Source organism: Equus przewalskii, chromosome 2 (genome assembly GCF_037783145.1).
Source record: "Equus przewalskii isolate Varuska chromosome 2, EquPr2, whole genome shotgun sequence".
Taxonomy (NCBI): Eukaryota; Metazoa; Chordata; class Mammalia; order Perissodactyla; family Equidae; genus Equus; species Equus przewalskii.
In genome coordinates, this window is record NC_091832.1 from 90,534,121 (window position 1) to 90,554,480 (window position 20,360).

Genomic DNA, 20,360 nt, shown 5'->3' on the forward strand with positions numbered 1-20,360 from the left:
ACAAAGGAAAGAGTCTGTTTTGTTCCAGTCCCGAGATTCTCTATTCAGGCTACATCCAAGACTCAGTTTTCCCTCTCTTTTATACTTGGTGCTTTTCAAAACCTAAAGACAGAAGAGATCAACTACAAAAGCAACGACTACCTTATTTGGGCCATCTTATTAAGAATGTTTATGTTTTACTCATTATCTCTTTAGTTTGCGTTTTGGAAATCCAATAATACTAGTTTGAAAATTGTTGAAAGTGGGACTTTTTAAAATTCAAAGGTCAACAATTCTGTATGTGATTTTCATGTCACTTAAAAACAGAGACATGCATATACTGCCAAAATTTGACTACATGCAAATGATCATAGCATTTTTGGAAACTTTATACTACTTTTCCCTTTATTGTTAATCCAGAACTCCTGCAGAAAAAAAAATCCAGTATTCCATGGACCCACATGTATCATATATATCTCAGAAGCTGATTATTCTGTATTCTCCAGGTATTTAGAACATCTGTTCTTTCCCTGGTAGGGGAGACGTTCGTGTCCTTCATCAGCCCCTGCCAAAATGCTATCCTTTTCTTCCTCGAAAGAGGTATATGTGCATTCTCTCTTAATAACATGCAAAAGGAAGTTTGTCTCAAGGAACCTCATAGGAAAGGGAAAGGGCTGGAATGCCATTATGCCAATTATCAGAATGATTAAGGAAAACATGTCTTCCTGCCTTCATGAATCCTTTGATTTCTCAGGGCTTCTAGGGAAGAAGCCCTCATAGACTTGATGTTAAGAGTAATTTATCGTCTTATTTTTTATTCCCATTTCTCCATCTGTTAATTCTGCTAATTTGGGAAGCCCATCTCCCAAATGACTTTATCCTCCACTGAACTCCTTTAACCTCTCTCAGCCCTCAGTCAGCAGAATGCCAGTAATGGAATCCCTCTTTCTAATTCCCTAACCATGACCTCTGCTGTTAGCCGTAATCCCTGATACCTTAACATCAGCTTGCTTTATATTTCCTGAGTAGACACACCATTTATATATATATAAAGGCAGCTTGCATTTTCCTTTAAAAGAACATGGAAAGGGCTTTTTTCCAAAAGAGACAAAGGGGATTTTTTAAAAAGACATTCCATTTTTATTCAGGTATAACCAAAAGTAAAGTTAAATACGTGGCAGAAATTTAAAGTAGTCTTTGAACTTACCTTACATGCTCACATTTACGAAGGGCATATTTCGTTTGCTAAAGAATTGTTTAAAGTGAAATTAACTTTTGAAAACATTATTTCTGGTTCACCTCCTTAAGAAAAAAATGTTGGTCTTCCTTTGAGTGTAATATATGATCATAGTTTAAAAATTATTTTTGCCACTTAATCGCTCTGCTTAGCCTTTGAGAGTAGGGAACAATTGAAGTGATTGAATTGGGGCCAAATTTTATATAATACTATTGAAATACAACTGCATAAATATCTGAACTGTTGACTTAAAAATAAAAACAATCAGCATTTCCTTATTTGGGGACCAGATTTTTAATTCTAAATGTGATATTCTGCAGGTTTATTGCATTTACTCCTGGTCACTAGTAGTCTTTTCTCAATGCCTTTCAATTCTTGCTCCAGGCTTCTTCAGTGAAAAGCAGGTCTTAGTTGAGACTGGCTGGTTTTGCCAAGGCCAGGACCGCAGCTTTGCCTGCCTCACTACACATATTGCTTATAGTTTGTCCGTAAATTTTCTCATTAACTGGCTAGATTTTTAAAAAATTCTCTTGGTTTAAGATTTTATTCACTCCTCAACCAGTTTTGGAGTTTCCGCTAGTTAGTAAGCTACAGAGGGCAAGAATTTTTGTGCGTTTTTTCACTGTCATTTTCTTCGAAACCTAGAGCTGGGCCTGGGACAAAATAAGTGATCCCAAACGTGTGTTGAATGATTGAGTGTCAGTGAAGGCAGCTTTGTTCTAGGTGCTGGGGACACAGTGGGACAGCAGAAATACAGTCCTGCCCTCAGGGAGCTTACATGAGAGAAATGTAACAGATTGATCGTAAAAACAAATATAAAATTGCAATTGTTGTGATGATGCTGTGAAGCGGGGGACAAGGTGCTGGGAAAGTCTAGACTAGTGTGATCTTCTCTTCTGGGAGACATGGAGGAAGGGCTCCTTGAAGAAGTGGCTTGAGTTGAGACCAAAGGATGATTATGCAATAACTGGAGGAAGAGGAGAAGAAAGAGAGTTCCGTTATGTTTAGTTCACCTCAGGTCTTTTCTCTCCTTCTCAGTCTCATGTTCCCTCTTGGTATTTATCGTTATAGACTCTTCCCGTTTTCCCTACTACCTTAGTTTGCTAGCTACTCATGGAATTCTGCGTAAATCTCAAGCATATGTAGGTCTCCTTTTAGGAAACAGCCAAAGCTTACTCTTCTGTGGAAAATGCCAGTAATTATTTTAGAAACTAAGGATGAACTAGCAAAGAGAAAAATGAATTAACAAGGAGGACGTCTCTTCTGCTTATTTATTTTCACTGCTATATGCTTAGGGAAGTACCACATGATAGCTACTTAATAGATTTTGATTGGTTGGCCAGCAGGTTGGTTAGTGTGTTGGCTGAATGGCTGGTTGACTGGTTATCTGGCTGGCCAGATGTTGATTGGTTGGTTGTCTTGTTAGTTGGCTGGCTGGCTGGCTGGCCAGATACTGATCGATTGGCTGGGTGGCCAAATGTAGTTGATTGGCTGTCTGGGTGATTGATTAGTTGGCTGGCTGACTGGGCAGATGCTGGTTGGTTAGTTGACTGGCTGATTGGGTGATTGGTGAATAATGAGAGTGGTAGTTTAGCTTTGGCTTTAAAGTCAGACTTAATTGTATTCAGACTCTGACTGACCTGTCACTACCCCGATGATATTAAACGATTTACTTTAGCTTTATAAGTCTTAATTCATCCTATAAAATAGTATTTTTCTATAGGGTTGTTGTAAAGATGAAGGTAATATTGCATATAAAGCTTTATCATAGTACCTAGGATATACTAACTGTTCACTAGCATATGTTCACAATTTTAAAGAAAAGTAAGAAACCTGAGTGTTATTTCCAAAAGGAACAAACTTAGTGAAAGCAAAGGATTAGTCTGTTTAAATGTTTGTTCTATTTATCTTAGTTCTTCAAATGTTTCACTGCTGCAAATACACATCTATTGCAGACCTGAAGTATACGTACCTAAAAAGGAGATACAACAGGTGGAAAACTCACAAGCATACCATTTCTTTCCTTGACAGATTAAAGCTTATTTCTCTCCCCATCCTCTCCCTCTCCCACTCCTCTGCCTCTCCCACTCTTCCTCATTGCTCTGTCATTGCCTTCTTGCAGGGCTCATTATGGTAGTAATTTTCGCTATTAAAAAAAAAGGAGTGCATAATATATTATCTCTTGACATGAGTGATGGTGGTTACCTGAATGTTTGCTTCATAATTATTTGTTAAACTGAACATGTGTGTTTTATGTATTTTCCTACATGCACACTCACACACTTTGTGTATGCAAACATACACAAAGGAGATGAAATTGGCATGTAAGAATGTGGTAGAATAGAGTAGTACAGATCAAACAGAAACCTAGGTGGGGTCTATGTAAGCAAAGGAAATTGCTTAAAATTCCAAATTGAAAGGAATCCACAGCACTAACCTCTGATTGTGAAAAAGAGGAGATGAAGTTTATTCCAACTGCTCCATATTGGCTATCTCCGTGGCACAAATTAAGTGGCTAGAGTGGCAAATTACTAAGCCTTTTATTTATGTATTTTGCTAGTCAGCTTAGACTAACTTGTGCTGGAGTTGCTCTCCGGCAGGATCTTTCCATGTCATAATGTCACTTGCTTAACATTGGACATGAAAAGCTTCTCTCAGTGGCAAAGCTCTTTAATAGACCTCAAATAATAGAGCCACTTTGCGCAGATATCACTGCCCCATCTCTCCCAGCCATCATCTTTAACATTCATGCCACTCGAGCATGATTTCAGAGGTAACTCTCCTAGTGTATTAAATGCCATCAGAAACAAAGTCAAGAATTATACAGCTTTATCACTAACAAGCAGCTTTTGGTTTTTCAGCGCCGCCTGGGAGATGCAGCCAAGAAAGCGATCAGCAAGCTCCAGGTCAGGACCATCAAGAAGGGTGATAAGGTAACAGCCTCTTTTCTTTTTAGTGAGGAGCTATTCGTAGATGCTCTAGGATAAAAGAGAGGGAAGGATGGGAAAGGAGGAATGCATGCTAAAAGTTCTCCTATAGGCATCTGTTATTATACCTGTCTTCATTAACTATAATTTAAAGAAGTTTATAAAATGCATACAGTAGGAAAATTAAATAGTTGGATAGAAAATATAAGAAATTGAGAAGTAAGTGTAAAAGACATAGATGAAGCCAGGCTGAAATTAATATGCAAATACATCACCTGAAGTGAATAACGTAAAGTGGTCCCAAATTTAGATTAGGGCTTTCTAGCAGCCAATGCAAAGAAGGAAACAATAGTTAATATTCAAACAATATCTAATTACCTTACTCCAGTGTCCCACAAGACAAAAATAAAATGGTTGCTGCTGGTATTATGACCTGAGAAAGGTTTTCCATGAATCCTTGCAAGGAAGACAGTGTTATGTTCTGAGTGATATACTCCACATAAGTCTACAGTAAATGCGAAAAGCATATTCGATCTCTCTAAAATCTAGTGTCTACAACCCTGAAGTCAATGCAACAGCCTCCCTGGCTGCAGAGTGATGACATAAAACCAAAAGGAGAAGCATATCTTGAGGAGGAACAACAAAGCAATGTAGTCTAGGCCTGCAGGCCTGTAAGGGTCTCTCTTCTCCCTAGGAAAAAGAATTTTTCCCCAAGAGAAATTTTAGAGCAGTGGATTACAGTGCATGGATTTGGGGCTTCTGGAGGCGTTGTAAGGGATTCTCAACTCTACATGCGTAGCAGGTGTTGCCTGTAGTCTGAATAATTGATTCGTCTTGCTAATTATGTGCTGCTCTTTTTCAACTATGTAAAATACTATTGAGCTAAATAGGATAAAATTCATTTAAAAGCATTACTAAATTCAAAGTACATTGTTTTCATTACTTTTTTCCCCCTCAAAGAATAGTAAAAGAAGGAGGACTATTGCATAAATAGTGCATTATGGGGGATTAAAAGAGATTTCTGTAGTTGAAAAAAAAATTAGAATTACTACTTTAGAGTTCTATGCACTAGATTCATGAGGAATGGATAGATTAAATATCATTCTGACAATTCTCCATAAATATTATTTCTCATCCTCAAGATTTTGATATGTAACCTCTAATTATAACAAATAGCATTATGAGTCATGGTACATTAAAAAATTATTTCCTTACAAAAGTACTAGCAGTGGCACCCAATACAAAGAGTAGAGGTTGGAAGGAATGGAAATTAAGCCAATATGCGCTAAATTATTGATTAAGAAAACTGGCACCTAGACTATTGAAAGCCTTGCTCCAGGCAAGCTCTCCTTTGGCCCGTTCTTTGGGCATTTACACAGAATTAAAGCTATAAAAGTAAGCTCATTGTGCTTTCTCTGTTGCAGGAAACAGAGCCAGATTTTGACAACTGTGCAGTTTGCATTGAAGGGTACAAACCCAACGACGTTGTCCGGATCTTGCCCTGCCGGTGAGTCACTAGGTTGCCTGCTTTTGAGGGGGCCCGTGTGGAGAGGGCCTGCTGGTCTCGCCGGCTCAGACCTGCTCAGCCTGGCCCTGCACAGTCAGTCTGACCAAACGTTTCCGTGTTTAAATATCAAACGACAGAAAAGCTGGTTCTTCTGGTGTAAACTTTCTCCTTGAAAGCATTTTGTCTCGTGAAAGGAGAAATATTTTTCGGATCCTCTTTGCACCAAAGGAAGGATACGTCTGTGAACTGGAGCGTCATGATACAGAATTGGATGATGTGGCTCCCAGTCTGAGTTTTCTTTAACAACAGATCTGTGATATTCAGAATCCATTCTCACTTTTACAAGTGCTGTCTTAATTAAATTAGTAAACTCTTAAAAATATTTTATGAATAATCATGAAGGGATCGACAATCAGAATATGGTCAGGAGTGCGTAGGAAGCCAAAGGCAGATTCCATTTCCCTTTTTTTTTTTTCCACTAACACGAAGAGACAGTCACTCCAAAACTGTTGAAAAAACTCCCTTGGTATCTCTTATAACCCTGATCCCTCTTCCTAATGAAATTCACTGTTAGGGCATCTGAATTCTTTTTATATAATTAAGTTTAAATACTGCAATAAAATCAAATATTTTAAAGTCATATAAAAGCTGTCCTCCTATCATTGAAAACCTTTTTTCTGGTGCTTTTGCATCTGTGAAGTATCTTAAAATTTAAATTATCCCTGCAGAAAGTTGCTTGACTTAGAAAGATTAGCTTCAAAAATTCCTAGAGTGTTTAAGTCAATAAAGTAGAAAAAAATACACAGATATAAAACAATCCATTCATTTATAAAACAATACAACTATAAGAACTATTTATTGGAAATACAAAAGAAATAAAGTATTAGTTTAAAAGACCCAAAATGACAAAGAAGTGACAAAAAAAATACTCCAATGGATGAAGAAACTCCCAAGGGGAATGGATCTTACTTGAAATGCTCTTAGGCAAATTGATCATTAGGAAAAGGGGCCTGAGGAAAGTGCTTCAGGTAGAATTCGCTTTCCTTGTTTTACAGGTGCTTGACTGTCTCTAAGACAGAATTATAAGTCAAGACACATAAAGGCTTGGTAGTGTCCTTCACATGGCGGTACTATTTATAAATTCTCTCTCTGATCCCAAGCCTCTTAACTCAAGTACACGTGCCCAATGTGCAGTAAACCAATCACTGAGTGCTTGGAGATGGAAAAAGGTTTAATTCGAATTGGCCAAAATGAGAAGGTAGGAGGATGGGTTCTCTCAAATCTGCCTTAACAAGAGCAGATAGCAGGGGAGTTTTATAGAGCTAAGGGGCATGGCAGGAGGAGTTTCCTAGTAATAAAGGGGTAATCATTCACTCCAGAAAAGCCCTTGGACAATCTGACTTCTGGGCATCAACGGCAGCTGGGGGCTAGTTATCCAGTGATTACAGCCTTCCTGAAGGCATTCTCTTTCTTCTGCAAAACAGGCTCACAAATCCTAGTGACCCCTGAGTCACCCCTCTAGGTAAACAAGAAAATCTACAGTAACGGCTCAGGTACCCAGCTTTATCTCTAGACATTACACTTGGTATTTACTTAGTGACTTCTAGAAACACTGGCCAAGAATGGCAGTATGTGAGCCACAGAGAGCCTCTCAGGGTAGCATCTTTCACCTCTGTTGTATTTTATTAAGGGTTTTATAAAGCCTCATGGTTATAAGCAAGGAAAGTGCTTTCCTTTTCTTTGCTACTTGGAGATTGTTTAGAGCCCTATGAGGGTGCTACTAATAAAAAATATCCAATACAAATTAAAGTTAAGTAGCAACTTTTCCCTGAGAATCCAAATGAATTAAGAAAATCTGTTTTTAAAACTATGTATAGCATTACTTTAGCTCTGTAATTCGTGCTGTATAAAATAGCTTCTTCCTTTAGATCTGTCATGAGTCTATTCCATGTTACTACATATAATTGTTAAAGGCTGCATAATATCCAGGCCGTAGATGGACCACAATTTGATTCACTATGCCTCTGTTGTGGAACATTTGGCTGATTTCGATTCTTAATTATGACAAATTGCATTGCTTTAGCTGTATTTAGATTTTTCATGATATATTATTCCAGCTCTCCTTTTATAGTATTATTTTTGGGCAATAGTAACCAAGAAAAAATAGCATTTTAATATTTACCACAACAAAATAAAACTTGAGGAAGTTTAATTTTATTTATACTACCGCTTGCCCTAGGCCAGTTCAATTTTACCTCCAGCTCTTCCTTTTTGCATCATTATTTGGTTCTCAGCTCATTCCCTGATTCTTTTGGCTTCAAACTCCTTACTGTCCATCTGCATTTAATGCCTTATTGTGGGTCCTGCTTTAAATAACAGAAGACATTGAACATTACAAAACAGGGTTACAGTTAATGGCTGTCTGATCTTAGACTGGCCACACGTATCTGGTCTTTGAAGACTCATACATTTTGTTCCATGCTGACTTTGAATTCAAGATATTTGTATGCCTGTTGCTGGCTTCTGCCAGACAGTTTGCACTAATGGATGTTATCAAACAAATCCACTGGCATTTGCTTTTTGCTAGCTAATTTCCTCTGGGGTATTATTAAGCCTTTGCTCCTGTGAACTTCATAGACCCTATTTCCCATTATTTCCAGGCTGACTCATCCTCAGAATTCTTTGCATCTCCTTTGAGTAAAAACTGTTTCAAAAACTGTTCAAGTTTATTGTTTTCATTCTCTCATCCTCTTTTTTGTGGCCTCCTAACTCCTGACATGCTGGGTGCATCTCTTCCCTGTTATTGCCTTTGAAGGTTTCATTCCAAATCACCCAGGGATACTCTTGAACCGTGACATTTTCAAAATCATTCTCTTGCTCATCTCTTTTTGCACAAATTAAGAAGAATTAGTAAATGATTTCCTCTCCTTATTTGTAGTCATGGTGATTATGAAAGTTCAGTCATGCACATACACACCAACCATTTCTTCCTGCTCAGTCTTTCTTCCTCTGGGCCCTTCTCTAGTACATGCAGGCAGGGCTTCCCATGGAGTGAGCTGGGCTTGCACATTTAACGTGAGGGAGAGACCCACAGCAGGACACCAAACACCTCAGGGTCAGTCAGGTCTAACTTTCGTGGTTTGGATTTGATCCTAATATATCACTAAGGTATTTTCCAAGGAACTTTGCTGTTGCTACAGCATACATATGCTGAAATATACATTATACTATATTTTGAGGCTGATTTTTGTGATTCAGGTTAGTATTTGTGATTATGATATTCAGCCACAAAAAGATATTTTATTGAGGTTGTCTTGTCTTCTCTTGCCTAGAGAGTAAGTGGGGCTCTCTGATTCTTCCATGGCTTTTATCCTATGGTATCCATCCTATTCTTCAATGGTTATTCATTTCAGTCTGTTTAACTACCCAATTTCAAATGCTCATGCTCAAAAAATATGAATTCCTTGGGCAGGGCAAAAGTCCTCATTTGTCATTTCTTTTAAAACAAAACCATGTATGCATCCTTTCCCTATGCACACGTAAAATTCTTTCCTATCTCTAAAAGTGCTTTTATCACTAAAGCATTGTTACTTGTTTGGGAGGATATTAGTTTCTGCTATTGTCTTTTCCTTTGATTTTGCAAACTCTTCTCCACAATTTAGGAAAAATTAAAAAGCTTCTTGGTAACAAGCAGACCCTTGCCATAAACTTTTTAGTAACTAAATGCTTCATTTGAAACAACAAATGTTCATTTTATAGCAACTGTGTGCCAAGAATAGTGTGAAGTACCAAAGATGAAAGCTAAATGGCTTGATCCTTGCTCTAAAGGAAATGGATCTAGTGGAGGAGAGACGAGAATTTAAATAAGTAATCACCACACAGAGTGACATGTGCAACAATAATAGCAAAATGAATGCAAAATTTGGAGGAACTAGTACCAGGCACAGAGTTAAGAAAAGCTCCAGAGAAAAAAAGAAAGGTCTTCATTATTTTCTAACAATGGTTTGTTTTGCCCATTTTATCTTCGTTATAGGAAATTTGTAAAGTGAATAAATATGTAATTATCTACCTAACTTCCTCAAGCAGGTAACTACTACTAACATTTTTATATATTTCCTTTCTTTTATTTTCTATGCCTATTTTTGTAAGTTTGAGATACTGCTGTCAACATTTAATATCCTGCTCTTTTCATTTAACATTATAAGAATGTTAGATTTTGCTAGAAACAGTAGATTATTGGTGGCTCATTTTGACCCTCCTTCAGCCTCTGACTCTGTAGCCAGAAGCTCATCAAAGCCTAAGTTGAATAAACCAACCAAAGACCCTGGGATGTTGCACTTATGTAGAACCCACTCCTCGAGAGTCAGGGTCTTTTCACAAGCCAGTCAGAATTTTCCGCTGAAGTAAAACAGGAATGTGTCCTGATTCCCTTCAGCTTATTTCTTAATAATGGATTCATGAGCTGTTGGCATTTCACTATCCGCCCCCCACTAGAGCAGACAGAGAAAAGCAGTTTCTTATATATAGACAATATAATTTGATTGTGTAATCGTGGCCATAGACGCAGTGTATCCTACTAGCTTATTATTATCACAACAGTTGGATTACAAATAACATCCTCTCAAACTCAACTTTGTATCTTTGGTAGATGTGCCCCCAACCCTTAACTTGTTCATAAATAAAATCCCCACACAACAAATTGCCTCATGTGGTCACATTTTGTCAGCAGTGTTTCCTGGAGCATACTGTAGGAGGCATCATTGTCAAGGCTGCCTGTACTTTTACTGAGGTCTTTCTATCTTGGAGCAGGCAAAGATGGTTGGATAAAGGAAACAACTAATAACACCTATCAGAAAAGTAACACCAGAAATAGCTCTGGTTGCAAAGTGTTGCGCTCAAACTATTTAGTGTCCAAGCTCTGAAGCAGCTTCCAAACAATGTTTGAAGGAGAACGATGCCGTGGTTGCTCCGAGCAGCATCTGAGTTGAGGTCAGTGAGCGGTTCTGCAGATCCACAGCTTGCTGGGCCCCTCACTCTTCATAACAGGATGCTAGTTTTGTCCTGAGCAAGGTTATCTGTTAGATCAGATAGTTCTGGAAGTCTGTTTATGTGTGTGTGGTAAAATATACAGTACATAAAATTGACCATTTGAACCATTTTTAAGTTGACAATTCACTGGCATGAAGTGCCTTTGCATTGTTGTGCAACCATCACCAACATCCATCTCCAGAACTTCATCTTCCCAAGCTAAAACTCTGTAGCCATTAAACAATAACTCTCCATTCCCCCAGTCTGGAGTTTTTTGTATGTTTTGTTTTTAGTTTAAGCTTGACTTTTATTAACAGAAGAAAATGTCAGTGCAGGAACTTAGATTGTGATCCAAGAATCTAATTTAAGTTGGCTAACTAAAAATTGGTTTTTACGTATTCAATTCAAAACCTGACAGAGAATGATAATTCTACCTATTTCTAGTATTATTATTATTGCTGTAATTATGATACTAGTATGATATTACTCTTATTATTAAAGCTATCACTATTCCTGTTACCGTCACTAATATCATTACCACCATCAATTCTTTCCTGACTTCCTGCAGTGGCCTTCTCACTAATCTCTCTGCTTCTACTCCTGCTCCTTAATTATTCATTCTAATAAGTCTATTTTTAATTATCCAGCTAGATTAGCTGGACTCCAGGTACTTTTTCGGCAAGTACAACTTTAAATTCATTAAGCGTATGAGAAGTATGACTAAAAAAAATTATTCTTTGGGAAGATTAATTGAAATATAATTCAGTCCTTCTATTTCTGTAAAATATACTTTAGTAACAAGGTAAATTCACAGAAAACTAAAAATTTGCATTATGTCATATTATTTCCCTGCAGGAGCATTGAGTTGGCTAATGCAACTGCCATGGCTTTTATGAGAGATTACTCTAAGACGCAATTTGGGGAACTTGACATTGTGTCCCTTGTTAGGATTTTGTACTCTGACTTCTTCATGGGGTCTCCCCAGAGCAGTTCATGTATGCAATTCAACTGCATGACTTCCAAGCAAGGGAATGTTTTTATACTGTGGATCCTGAAATGTGATACTCTCCAGATTTTCTTCTATGTTTGTTGATAGAAAGCTAAGAGACAAATTTTTGGCCCACTCATAGCCAAAAGGCATTTTTTAGCTTCATGCCTGACTCTGTTTTATGTCTCCATTCTTATTTTTCTTTCTTCTTTTGCTTTGATGGCATCCTTTTTGGATATCTGCATCTCCTAAGGCACCTTAAGTCCTTTCTAGAATAGACATCTTCCATGTTTTTAAAACTTTGTCAACATCATTTTCAATTGATATATAATATTCCAGATACCGTAATTTATTTGACTATTTTTGCACATTCATGTTTTTCCTCCCCCATGCACACTTGTTTTTGCTATTGTAAGTCAGGCTGTGATGAATAGCTATGCATGTAGAGCTTAGTTCACTTTGCAGATCGTCTCCTTGTTTCTAAGGTTATGAATTCAAATTGCCTAATTTTCCATAAAGTTGTGCTGAAGGAGTTTTCTAGTCAGAGCTAAGAAGAATATGTGAAGCAGAGATAACTAGTAGTAACCCAGAGTTGTCCGAGTGTCATGCACATGTCAGGATAATGGTGGAGAGGTAAACTGGCCCAGATCATTTAGGACTTGAGTGCCTGGCTGAGGAACCTGGATTATAGCCAGGTTCTAGGGTCCTCTTGAGGGGTTTGGCTTGTGCTGCGTGCACAGCATGCTGGCAGTGGTGTGAAGCATGGCTCCAAAGGGTCTAACTGGAGTTAGAAAACTATTGCAAAGTCCAAATAAGAAATGCTGGCCACCTGAATTGGAGTGTTGGCACTGGGGATGTAGAGAGATGGACCTAGTCAGGAGAGATTCGAGAGGTAAACCCAGGATGAGTCAGCATTTGGAATAGTTGAAAATGGCTGCCAGAATAAGTTGGTAATTGTTGGATGCATGCGTATTTGTTTGCATTTAAAATGTGCTCATATCTTTCCATTTGGATTCTAAACAATAGAAAAAATCCAGCAGCTAGAACACGGTTTCACTCAAAAACCATAACAGAAGAAACAAATCTCAAGCACTGTAATAGATTTTCTTTATCACTCAAAAAAACACTTAAGGGCCTGCTTTGGCTTATCTTTTTAAGACATTCTTCTGAGTTATCCAGCCCCAGAACACTCTCATAACTGGGTCATTTAGGAAAAGTTCCATTTTGGATAGATCATTGTTTGATTCCATATGTAAATACTATGCTATCCTTCCTCTTTCTCTTCCCTCTGTTTTAGGAATGAGGCTAAATTTCAATTGTATCAATTTAAGAGCTCCCCTTTGTAATTCAGGACATAGAAAATATCATACCATTTCCTTTTTTTTTTCCTTTGAAACTTAAGGCTATGCTTTCACAAAGATCAGACCATGACTGATAGCATTTCTGTTGAAAGAGATGAAATGGAGATTTAAACACAATAATATGCCAGACTAAAAATCAAAAACAGAGTAAGTGGTTACTCTTACAGTACAAATTAATAGTGAAAGGACAAATGAGGCGTGCCTGTGAAAACTGGCACAATAGATACCCTAACTGGCAAAGGAATTTCTAATGACATTTCAGTATCTGAGTCAGATAAAACCTCAAAGGGATAGGCTTGGAGATTTGGAAAAGGAATTTTTTGCGGGCTGTTGAAAAGTCAGAGTCTAAATTTGGTCTACTAATTTCGATGAATTGTTTGAAGGTCTGTTTTATAACATGTGTCTACAATTGACTAGATGCTCATAAATCATCCCTGTCCATCTCACCAGTCAGTCAGCCAGCTACTTTCCTTTCTTACTTGATGTGACTGATGTATATTTTTAACATGGGCCTAATGATTAATTGACTTCTCAAATACTACAATCCATAAACTCTTGTCCTCAAGGACAGGTGACATTTTCCTCTACTGCAGAAGCAGTTCTGGGAGACATCGACTATAAATATATACATATACTACTATATACATGGCAAACAGTAGAGGGATCTGTTTTAAACCCCTCTGAACAAGCACATAGCTTAAGGCTTCCAGAGTAGCTTGCCTGCCAAGGCCAAGACTCCTTAAAATTGTATTAATGGGATTTACTGAGCAATGTAGGTGAGAACACAGCGCCTACACCAAAAATGCCTTCCTAACAGTGGTTTGCATCCCTTGTGCCACCCTGGAAAGCTGATTGTTTAATGTGTCCCAGGAAGATTTCTTGTTCTCATTGGATGCTTCCAACCAAACCCATCTGGGCATTTCATAGCCTCCTCAGCTTCTCCTGAAGCTCTGATGTGGGATCCATGTCTTGGATCCTTTAATGATAACCCAAGGCAACATCACATTTGGACTCTGATGTTCATCTGTGAAGTCCCTTTTTGGGGGGAAAAGGGACTCTCATTCACTCTCCCTGCCAGACATGACATGATCATAACAAACAATATAACATGAAGAATTATAACCTGATATAAATATGGACACCGTTTTAATGTTTGCGAACTCAAAGAATCACAAGTTTTACTGAAAGCACTAAAAATAGACACTAACCCCTTAAGATTGGTAACCCTAGGGACCAGTCTGATTTTAAGCTGAGTCAAATGAACTGAATGTCTGTGTGGAGAGAAAATTCTAAACTCTTTACAGGTAAAAAAGTTTACAAAGCACTGTAATGTGATCAAGATTCAACTATGAGTCCTGCAACTTGTGAAGTAGAAAACAAAGGGCTGTTTTCCAGCCAGGCAGGAATGGTCTGTCCTGACTTCACCCTGCTGTGCCTGTTATATGGAACAGGCTTGATTAGGAACAGATTTTTTTCCAAGTTCCTTTTTTTTTTGAAAAAGAGTGATGAATGTTGGCTGATTCTCCTAAGGTTTGACATATTCTTTCATGCCAACATTATGTGAATTAGATTATTGGGCATTCTGTTTATGCCTGTTTGTTTATAGATGTGATTTTAAAAACAACTTTCAAGGTTTCATTACTAATTGTGGGAAATCTTGAAAATAGAGAAACGTATGAAGTCAATAAAAATAATAATCTCAGAGTGACATCAGCATCATGGCAGAGTGAGCTCTCCCCTTAAGCTCTCTCCTCTAAGATACAATGAAAAGAACATTCGTATGCCAACAGAGAACATCCACACAACACAAAAGACATCTGAGAGACCCATGCAGCCATACATCTGAAGGTGGAGGTGCTGCACCCCTGGAGGAAGTGGAAGGAGGCAAGGGAATCTCGTCTACATCCTTAACAGCTGCAACCCCAGGACTGTGGCTCAGAGAGGAAAGGGGGGAGGGAGGTGGCCCTCCATGGGAATGCCATTGCTCTCTGAGGTCCCTCACAGCACAAAGGAAAGCCCCACACAGAGGTGACTAGCTATCACGAGAGTGTCTTCAGCAAGCTAGCACCCTGGGAGAGCAGGTAGCAAGGACAGAGTGAGAAGCCTCCAGGATCATGCAGATGAAAGAAAGTGCCCCTCCCCCCACCCGATGCCCCAATTCTGCTGATCCAGAAAAGCAGTGGCTGAGAGCTGAGCCACAGATTGCAGCAGGCTGAGAATACACAGCTTTGACACCCACCCAGTGGCGGCAGGTGGAAGCGATGACTATGCATTACCACTATGTGGAGACACAAATACACACCATTAAGCTATATGAAAAAATACATTAAATCTCCAGCCCAGAAGAAAAATGGCAAGTACCCATAAATCAATCCTGAAGGCACAGAAATCTATAATCTAAATGACAGAGAATTCAAAATAACTATCATAAAAATACTCAATGAATTGCAAGAAAATATAGATAGATAGTTTGATGAAATCAGGAACTTCTTCACAAAAGAGATTGAAACTATAAAGAAGATCCAATCTGAAATATTAGGGATGAAAAATGAAATGGATGAGATTAAGAAAAGTATGGATTCCCTGATCAATAGAGCTGATATTATGGAGGAACGTATCAGTAATCTTGAGGACAGAAATATAGAATTGGTTCACATGGAGGAAGAGAGAGAACTAAGACTAAAAAGAAATGAAGAAATTCTTTGAGAAATATCCAGCTCAACTTGGAAATGCAACATAATGATTTTAGGTATTCCAGAGGGAGAAGAGGAGAATGGAAGAGAAAGCTTGTCCAAAGAAATGATAGCTGAGAACTTCCCAAACCTGGAGAAGGAGCTGTTAATAGGAGTGAAAGAAGCCAATAGATCTTCTAACTATATCAATGTAAAAAGACCTTCTGCAAGGCATATAGTAGTAAAGATGTCAAAAGTCAATGACAAAGAAAAAATATTAAGCCCAGCAAGGCAGAAGAAAATAACCTTCAAAGGAACCCCTATCAGGCTTTCAGCAGAAAATAAAAACTTTCCCAGATAAACAAAAGCTCAGAGAGTTCATTGCCACAAGAACCCGCCTACAAGAAATCCTCAAGAAGGCCCTGATAGCTGAAAAAAAAAGGAAAGGGGTTACACAGCCGTGAGCAAGGAAATAAATAGGTAGACAAAATCATAAAATTGTGTCTTGCCATCAGAACAGGTTAGCAAACACTTGATTATAACATTAAAGATACAGGGAAGGAAAACACCAAAAATAAATATAATCTTGTCATTTTAAGCACAAACTCACAACACAAGGTGGAATAAGATGTGACAATAACAACTTAGAAGGGAGAGAGGGCAGGGATGGAATCTGCTTAGTCTAAGGAAGTAAGAGGCTATCAGAAAATGGACTATCTCATCTACAAGATTTTTTATAGAAACCTCATGGTAACCACTAAACAAAAATTACAACAGAGACAAAAATGTTAAGGAGAAAACTAAGAAACCCATCATAGAAAACTACCTAATTGAATGGGTAGTCTGAAATACACAGGATGACAAACAAAGGAAATGCAAAGAACCAGAAGATGAGCGAGAAAATGGCAGCATTAAGCCCTCATACATCAAAAATCACTCTAAGTGTAAATGGACTGAATTCTCCAGTCAAAAGACATAAAGTGGAGGGATGGATTAAAAAACAAGATAAAACAAAATGCTGCCTCCAGGAAACAGATATCAGCTCTAAAGACAAACATGGGGACAGAGTGAAGGGATGGAAGATGATACTCCAAGCTAATGGCAAACAAAAGAAAGGAAGTGTTGTCTTACTTATATCTGACAAAGTAGGCTTCAAGATAAAACAGGTAAAGAGAGACAAAGAGGGGAAGTATATAATGATAAAATGGACACTCCACCAGGAAGACATAGGACTTATAAATACTTATGTACCCAACATAGGAGCACAAAAGTACATAAAGCAACGATTAACAAACCTAAAAGGAGATATTAACAACAACACAATAATAGTCAAGGACCTTGACACCCCACCTACATCAATGGATAGATCATGCAGACAGAAAGTCAACAAGGAAATAGTGAAATTAAATGAAAAACTAGACCAGTTGGACTTAATAGATAAATGTAGAATACTCCATTGCAAAACAACAGACTATGCATTCTTCTTAAGTGTGCATGGAACATTCTCAAGGATAGACCATATGTTGGCAAAGAAGGCAAGCCTCAATAAATTTAAGAAGATTGAAATAATATTGAGCATCTTTTCCAACCATAATGCAGTGAAACTAGAAATCAACTGTAAGAAAAAAGCTGGGAAAGGGACAAAGATGTGGAGACTAAACCACATGTTACTGAACAAGCAATGGATCACTGAAGAAATTAAAGGAGAAATCAAAAAATATCTGGAGACAAATGAAAATTAAAACACATCATACCAACTCATATGGGATGCAGCAAAATTGCTCTAAGAGGGAAATTCATTGCCACCTTAACAAACAAGAGAAATCTCAAATAAGTAGTCTCAAACTACACCTAACAAAACTAGAAAAAGAAGAACAAACAAAACCCAAAGGCAGCAGAAGGAGGGAAATAATAAAAATTGGAGCAGAAATAAATGAAATTAAAACGAAAAATACAGTGGAAAATGGATCAATGAAACAGAGCTGATTCTTTGAGAAGATAAACAATATTGACAAAACTTTAGCCAGGCTCAGTAAGAAAAAAAGAGAGAAGCCTCAAAAAATAAAATTAGGGATGAAGGAGGAGAAATTACAACAAATACTACAGAAATACAAAAGATTGTAAGAGAATACTATGAAAAACTAATGCCAACAGATTGGACAATCTAGAAAAAGTGGATAAATTCTTAGACTCATACAGCCTCCCAAAATTAAATCAAGAAGATATACGTAATCTGAATACACCAATCGCTAGTAAAGAGATTGAAACAGTAATCAAAAACTTCCCAAAAAATAAAAGTCCAGGACCAGACAACTTCTCTGGAGAATTCTACCAAACATTCCAAGAGGATTTAATATCTATGCCTCTCAAAGTATTCAAAAAAATTGAGCAAGACAGAGCACTTCCTAACACATTCTATGAGGCCAACATCACCCTGCTACCAAAGTCAGACAAGGACAACACAAAGAAGGAAAATTACAGGTCAAGATCACTGATGAACATAGAGGCAAAAATCTCAACGAAATATTGGCAAACCAAATACAGCAATACAATAAAAACATCGTACACCATGATCAAGTTGGATTTATACCAGGGACACAGGGATGGTTCAACATCTGCAAATCAATCAATATGGTACACCACATCAACAGGATGAGGAATAAAAACCACATGATCATCTCGATAGATGCAGAGAAAGCATTTGACAAGATCCAACAGCGATTTATGATAAAAACTCTCAATAAAATGTGTATGAAAGGAAAGTATCTCAACATAATAAAGCCCTTAAATTGCAAACCCACAGCTGACATCATACTTAATGGGAAAAAGCTGAAAGCTGTCCATCTAAGAACAAGAACAAGACACTAGTGCCCACTCTCACAACTCTTATTCAACATAGTACTGGAGGCTTTGGCCAGAGCAATTAGACAAGAAAAAGAAATAAAAGGAATCCAGATAGGCAATGAAGAAGTGAAACTCTCACTGTTTGCAGACAAGATGATTCTATATAGAGAAAACCCTAAAGAATCCATTGGAAAACTATTAGAAATAATCAAGAACTACAGCAAAGTTGCAGGGTACAAAATCAACTTACAAAAATCAGTTGCGTTTCTGTACTCTCATAACTAACAGAAAGAGAACTCAAGAATACGATCCTGTTTACAATGGCAACAAAAAGAGTAAAATACCTAGGAATAAATTTAACCAGGGAGGTGAAAGACCTATACAGTGAAAACTATAAGACGTTGCTGAAAGAAACTGATGATGACATAAAGAAATGGAAAGATATTCCTTGCACATGGATTGGAAGAATAAACTTAGTTAAAATGTCCATACTATGTAAAGCAATCTACAGGTTCAATGCAATCCCAATTAGAATCCCAATGATATTCTTCATGGAAATAGAACAAAGAATCCTAAAATTCATAGGGGGCAACAAAAGATTCTGAATAGCTAAAGCAGTACTGAGAAAAAAGAACAAAGCCGGAGCCATCTTAATCCCTGAATTCAAAATATACTACAAAGCTATGGTAATCAAAACAGCATGGTACTGGTACAAAAACACACACATAGATCAATGGAATGGAATTGAAAGCCCAGAAATAAAACCACACATCTACAGGCAGCTGATCTTCATCAAAGATGCTACGAACACACAATGGAGAAAGGAATGTCTCTTCAATAAGTGGTGTTGGGAAAACTGGACAACCACATGCAAAAGAATGAAAGCACACCATTATCTTTCACCATACACAAAAATTAACTGAAAATAGATCAAAGACTTGATGGTAAGACATGAAACCATAAAACTTCTAGAAGAAAATATAGGCAGTACGCTCTTTGACATCAATCTTAAAAGGATCTTTTTGAATACCATGTCTACTCAGACATGGGAAACAAAAAAAAAATAAACAAATGGGACCTCATCAGAGTGAAGAGCTTCTGCAAGGCAAAGGAAACCAGAATCAAAATGAAAAGACAACCCACCAACTGGGAGAAAATATTTTCAAACAAGGGGTTAATCTCCATAATATATAAAGAACTCACATACTTGAACAACAAAAAAAACAAACAACCCAACCAAAAAATGGGCAGAGGATGTGAATTGACATCTCTCCAAAGAAGATATACAGATGGCCAATAGGCCCATGAAAAGATGCTGAACATCAGTAATCATCAGGGAAATCCAAATCAAAACTAGACTAAGATATCACCTTATACCCATTAGAATGGCTATAATCACCAAGACAAAAAATAACAAATGTTGGAGAGGTTTTGGAGAAAAGGGAACACTCATACACTGCTGGTGGGAATGCAAACTGGTACAGCCACTATGGAAAACAATATGGAGATTTCTCAAAAAATTACAAATAGAAATAACCATGACCCAGCCATCCCAGTGCTGGGTATTTATCCAAAGAACTTGAAATCAACAATTCAAAGAGACTTATGCACCCCTGTGTTCATTGACGCATTATCCACAATAGCCAAGATGTGGAAGCAACTCAAGTGCCCATTGACTGATGATTGGATAAAGAAGATGTGGTATGTATATACTATAGAGAATTACTCAGCCATAAAAAATGACAAAATCGTCCCATTTGCAACAACATGGATGGACCTTGAGAGTATTATGTTAAGGGAAATAAGCTAGACAAACA

General features: G+C 37.6%; 1 protein-coding gene across 4 annotated transcripts in view; it reads left to right on the top strand.

Annotated features, from left to right (window-relative positions):
- Nucleotides 1-20,360, top strand: part of RNF150 (ring finger protein 150) — a 238,034-nt gene that overhangs the window by 153,610 nt on the left and 64,064 nt on the right. For all 4 annotated transcript variants that reach the window (XM_070609043.1, XM_070609044.1, XM_070609042.1 and 1 more), the window contains 2 exons: nt 4,078-4,149; nt 5,568-5,650. In XM_070609043.1, the coding sequence (XP_070465144.1) occupies nt 4,078-4,149; nt 5,568-5,650 (155 nt within the window). The remainder of the gene's footprint in view (nt 1-4,077; nt 4,150-5,567; nt 5,651-20,360) is intronic.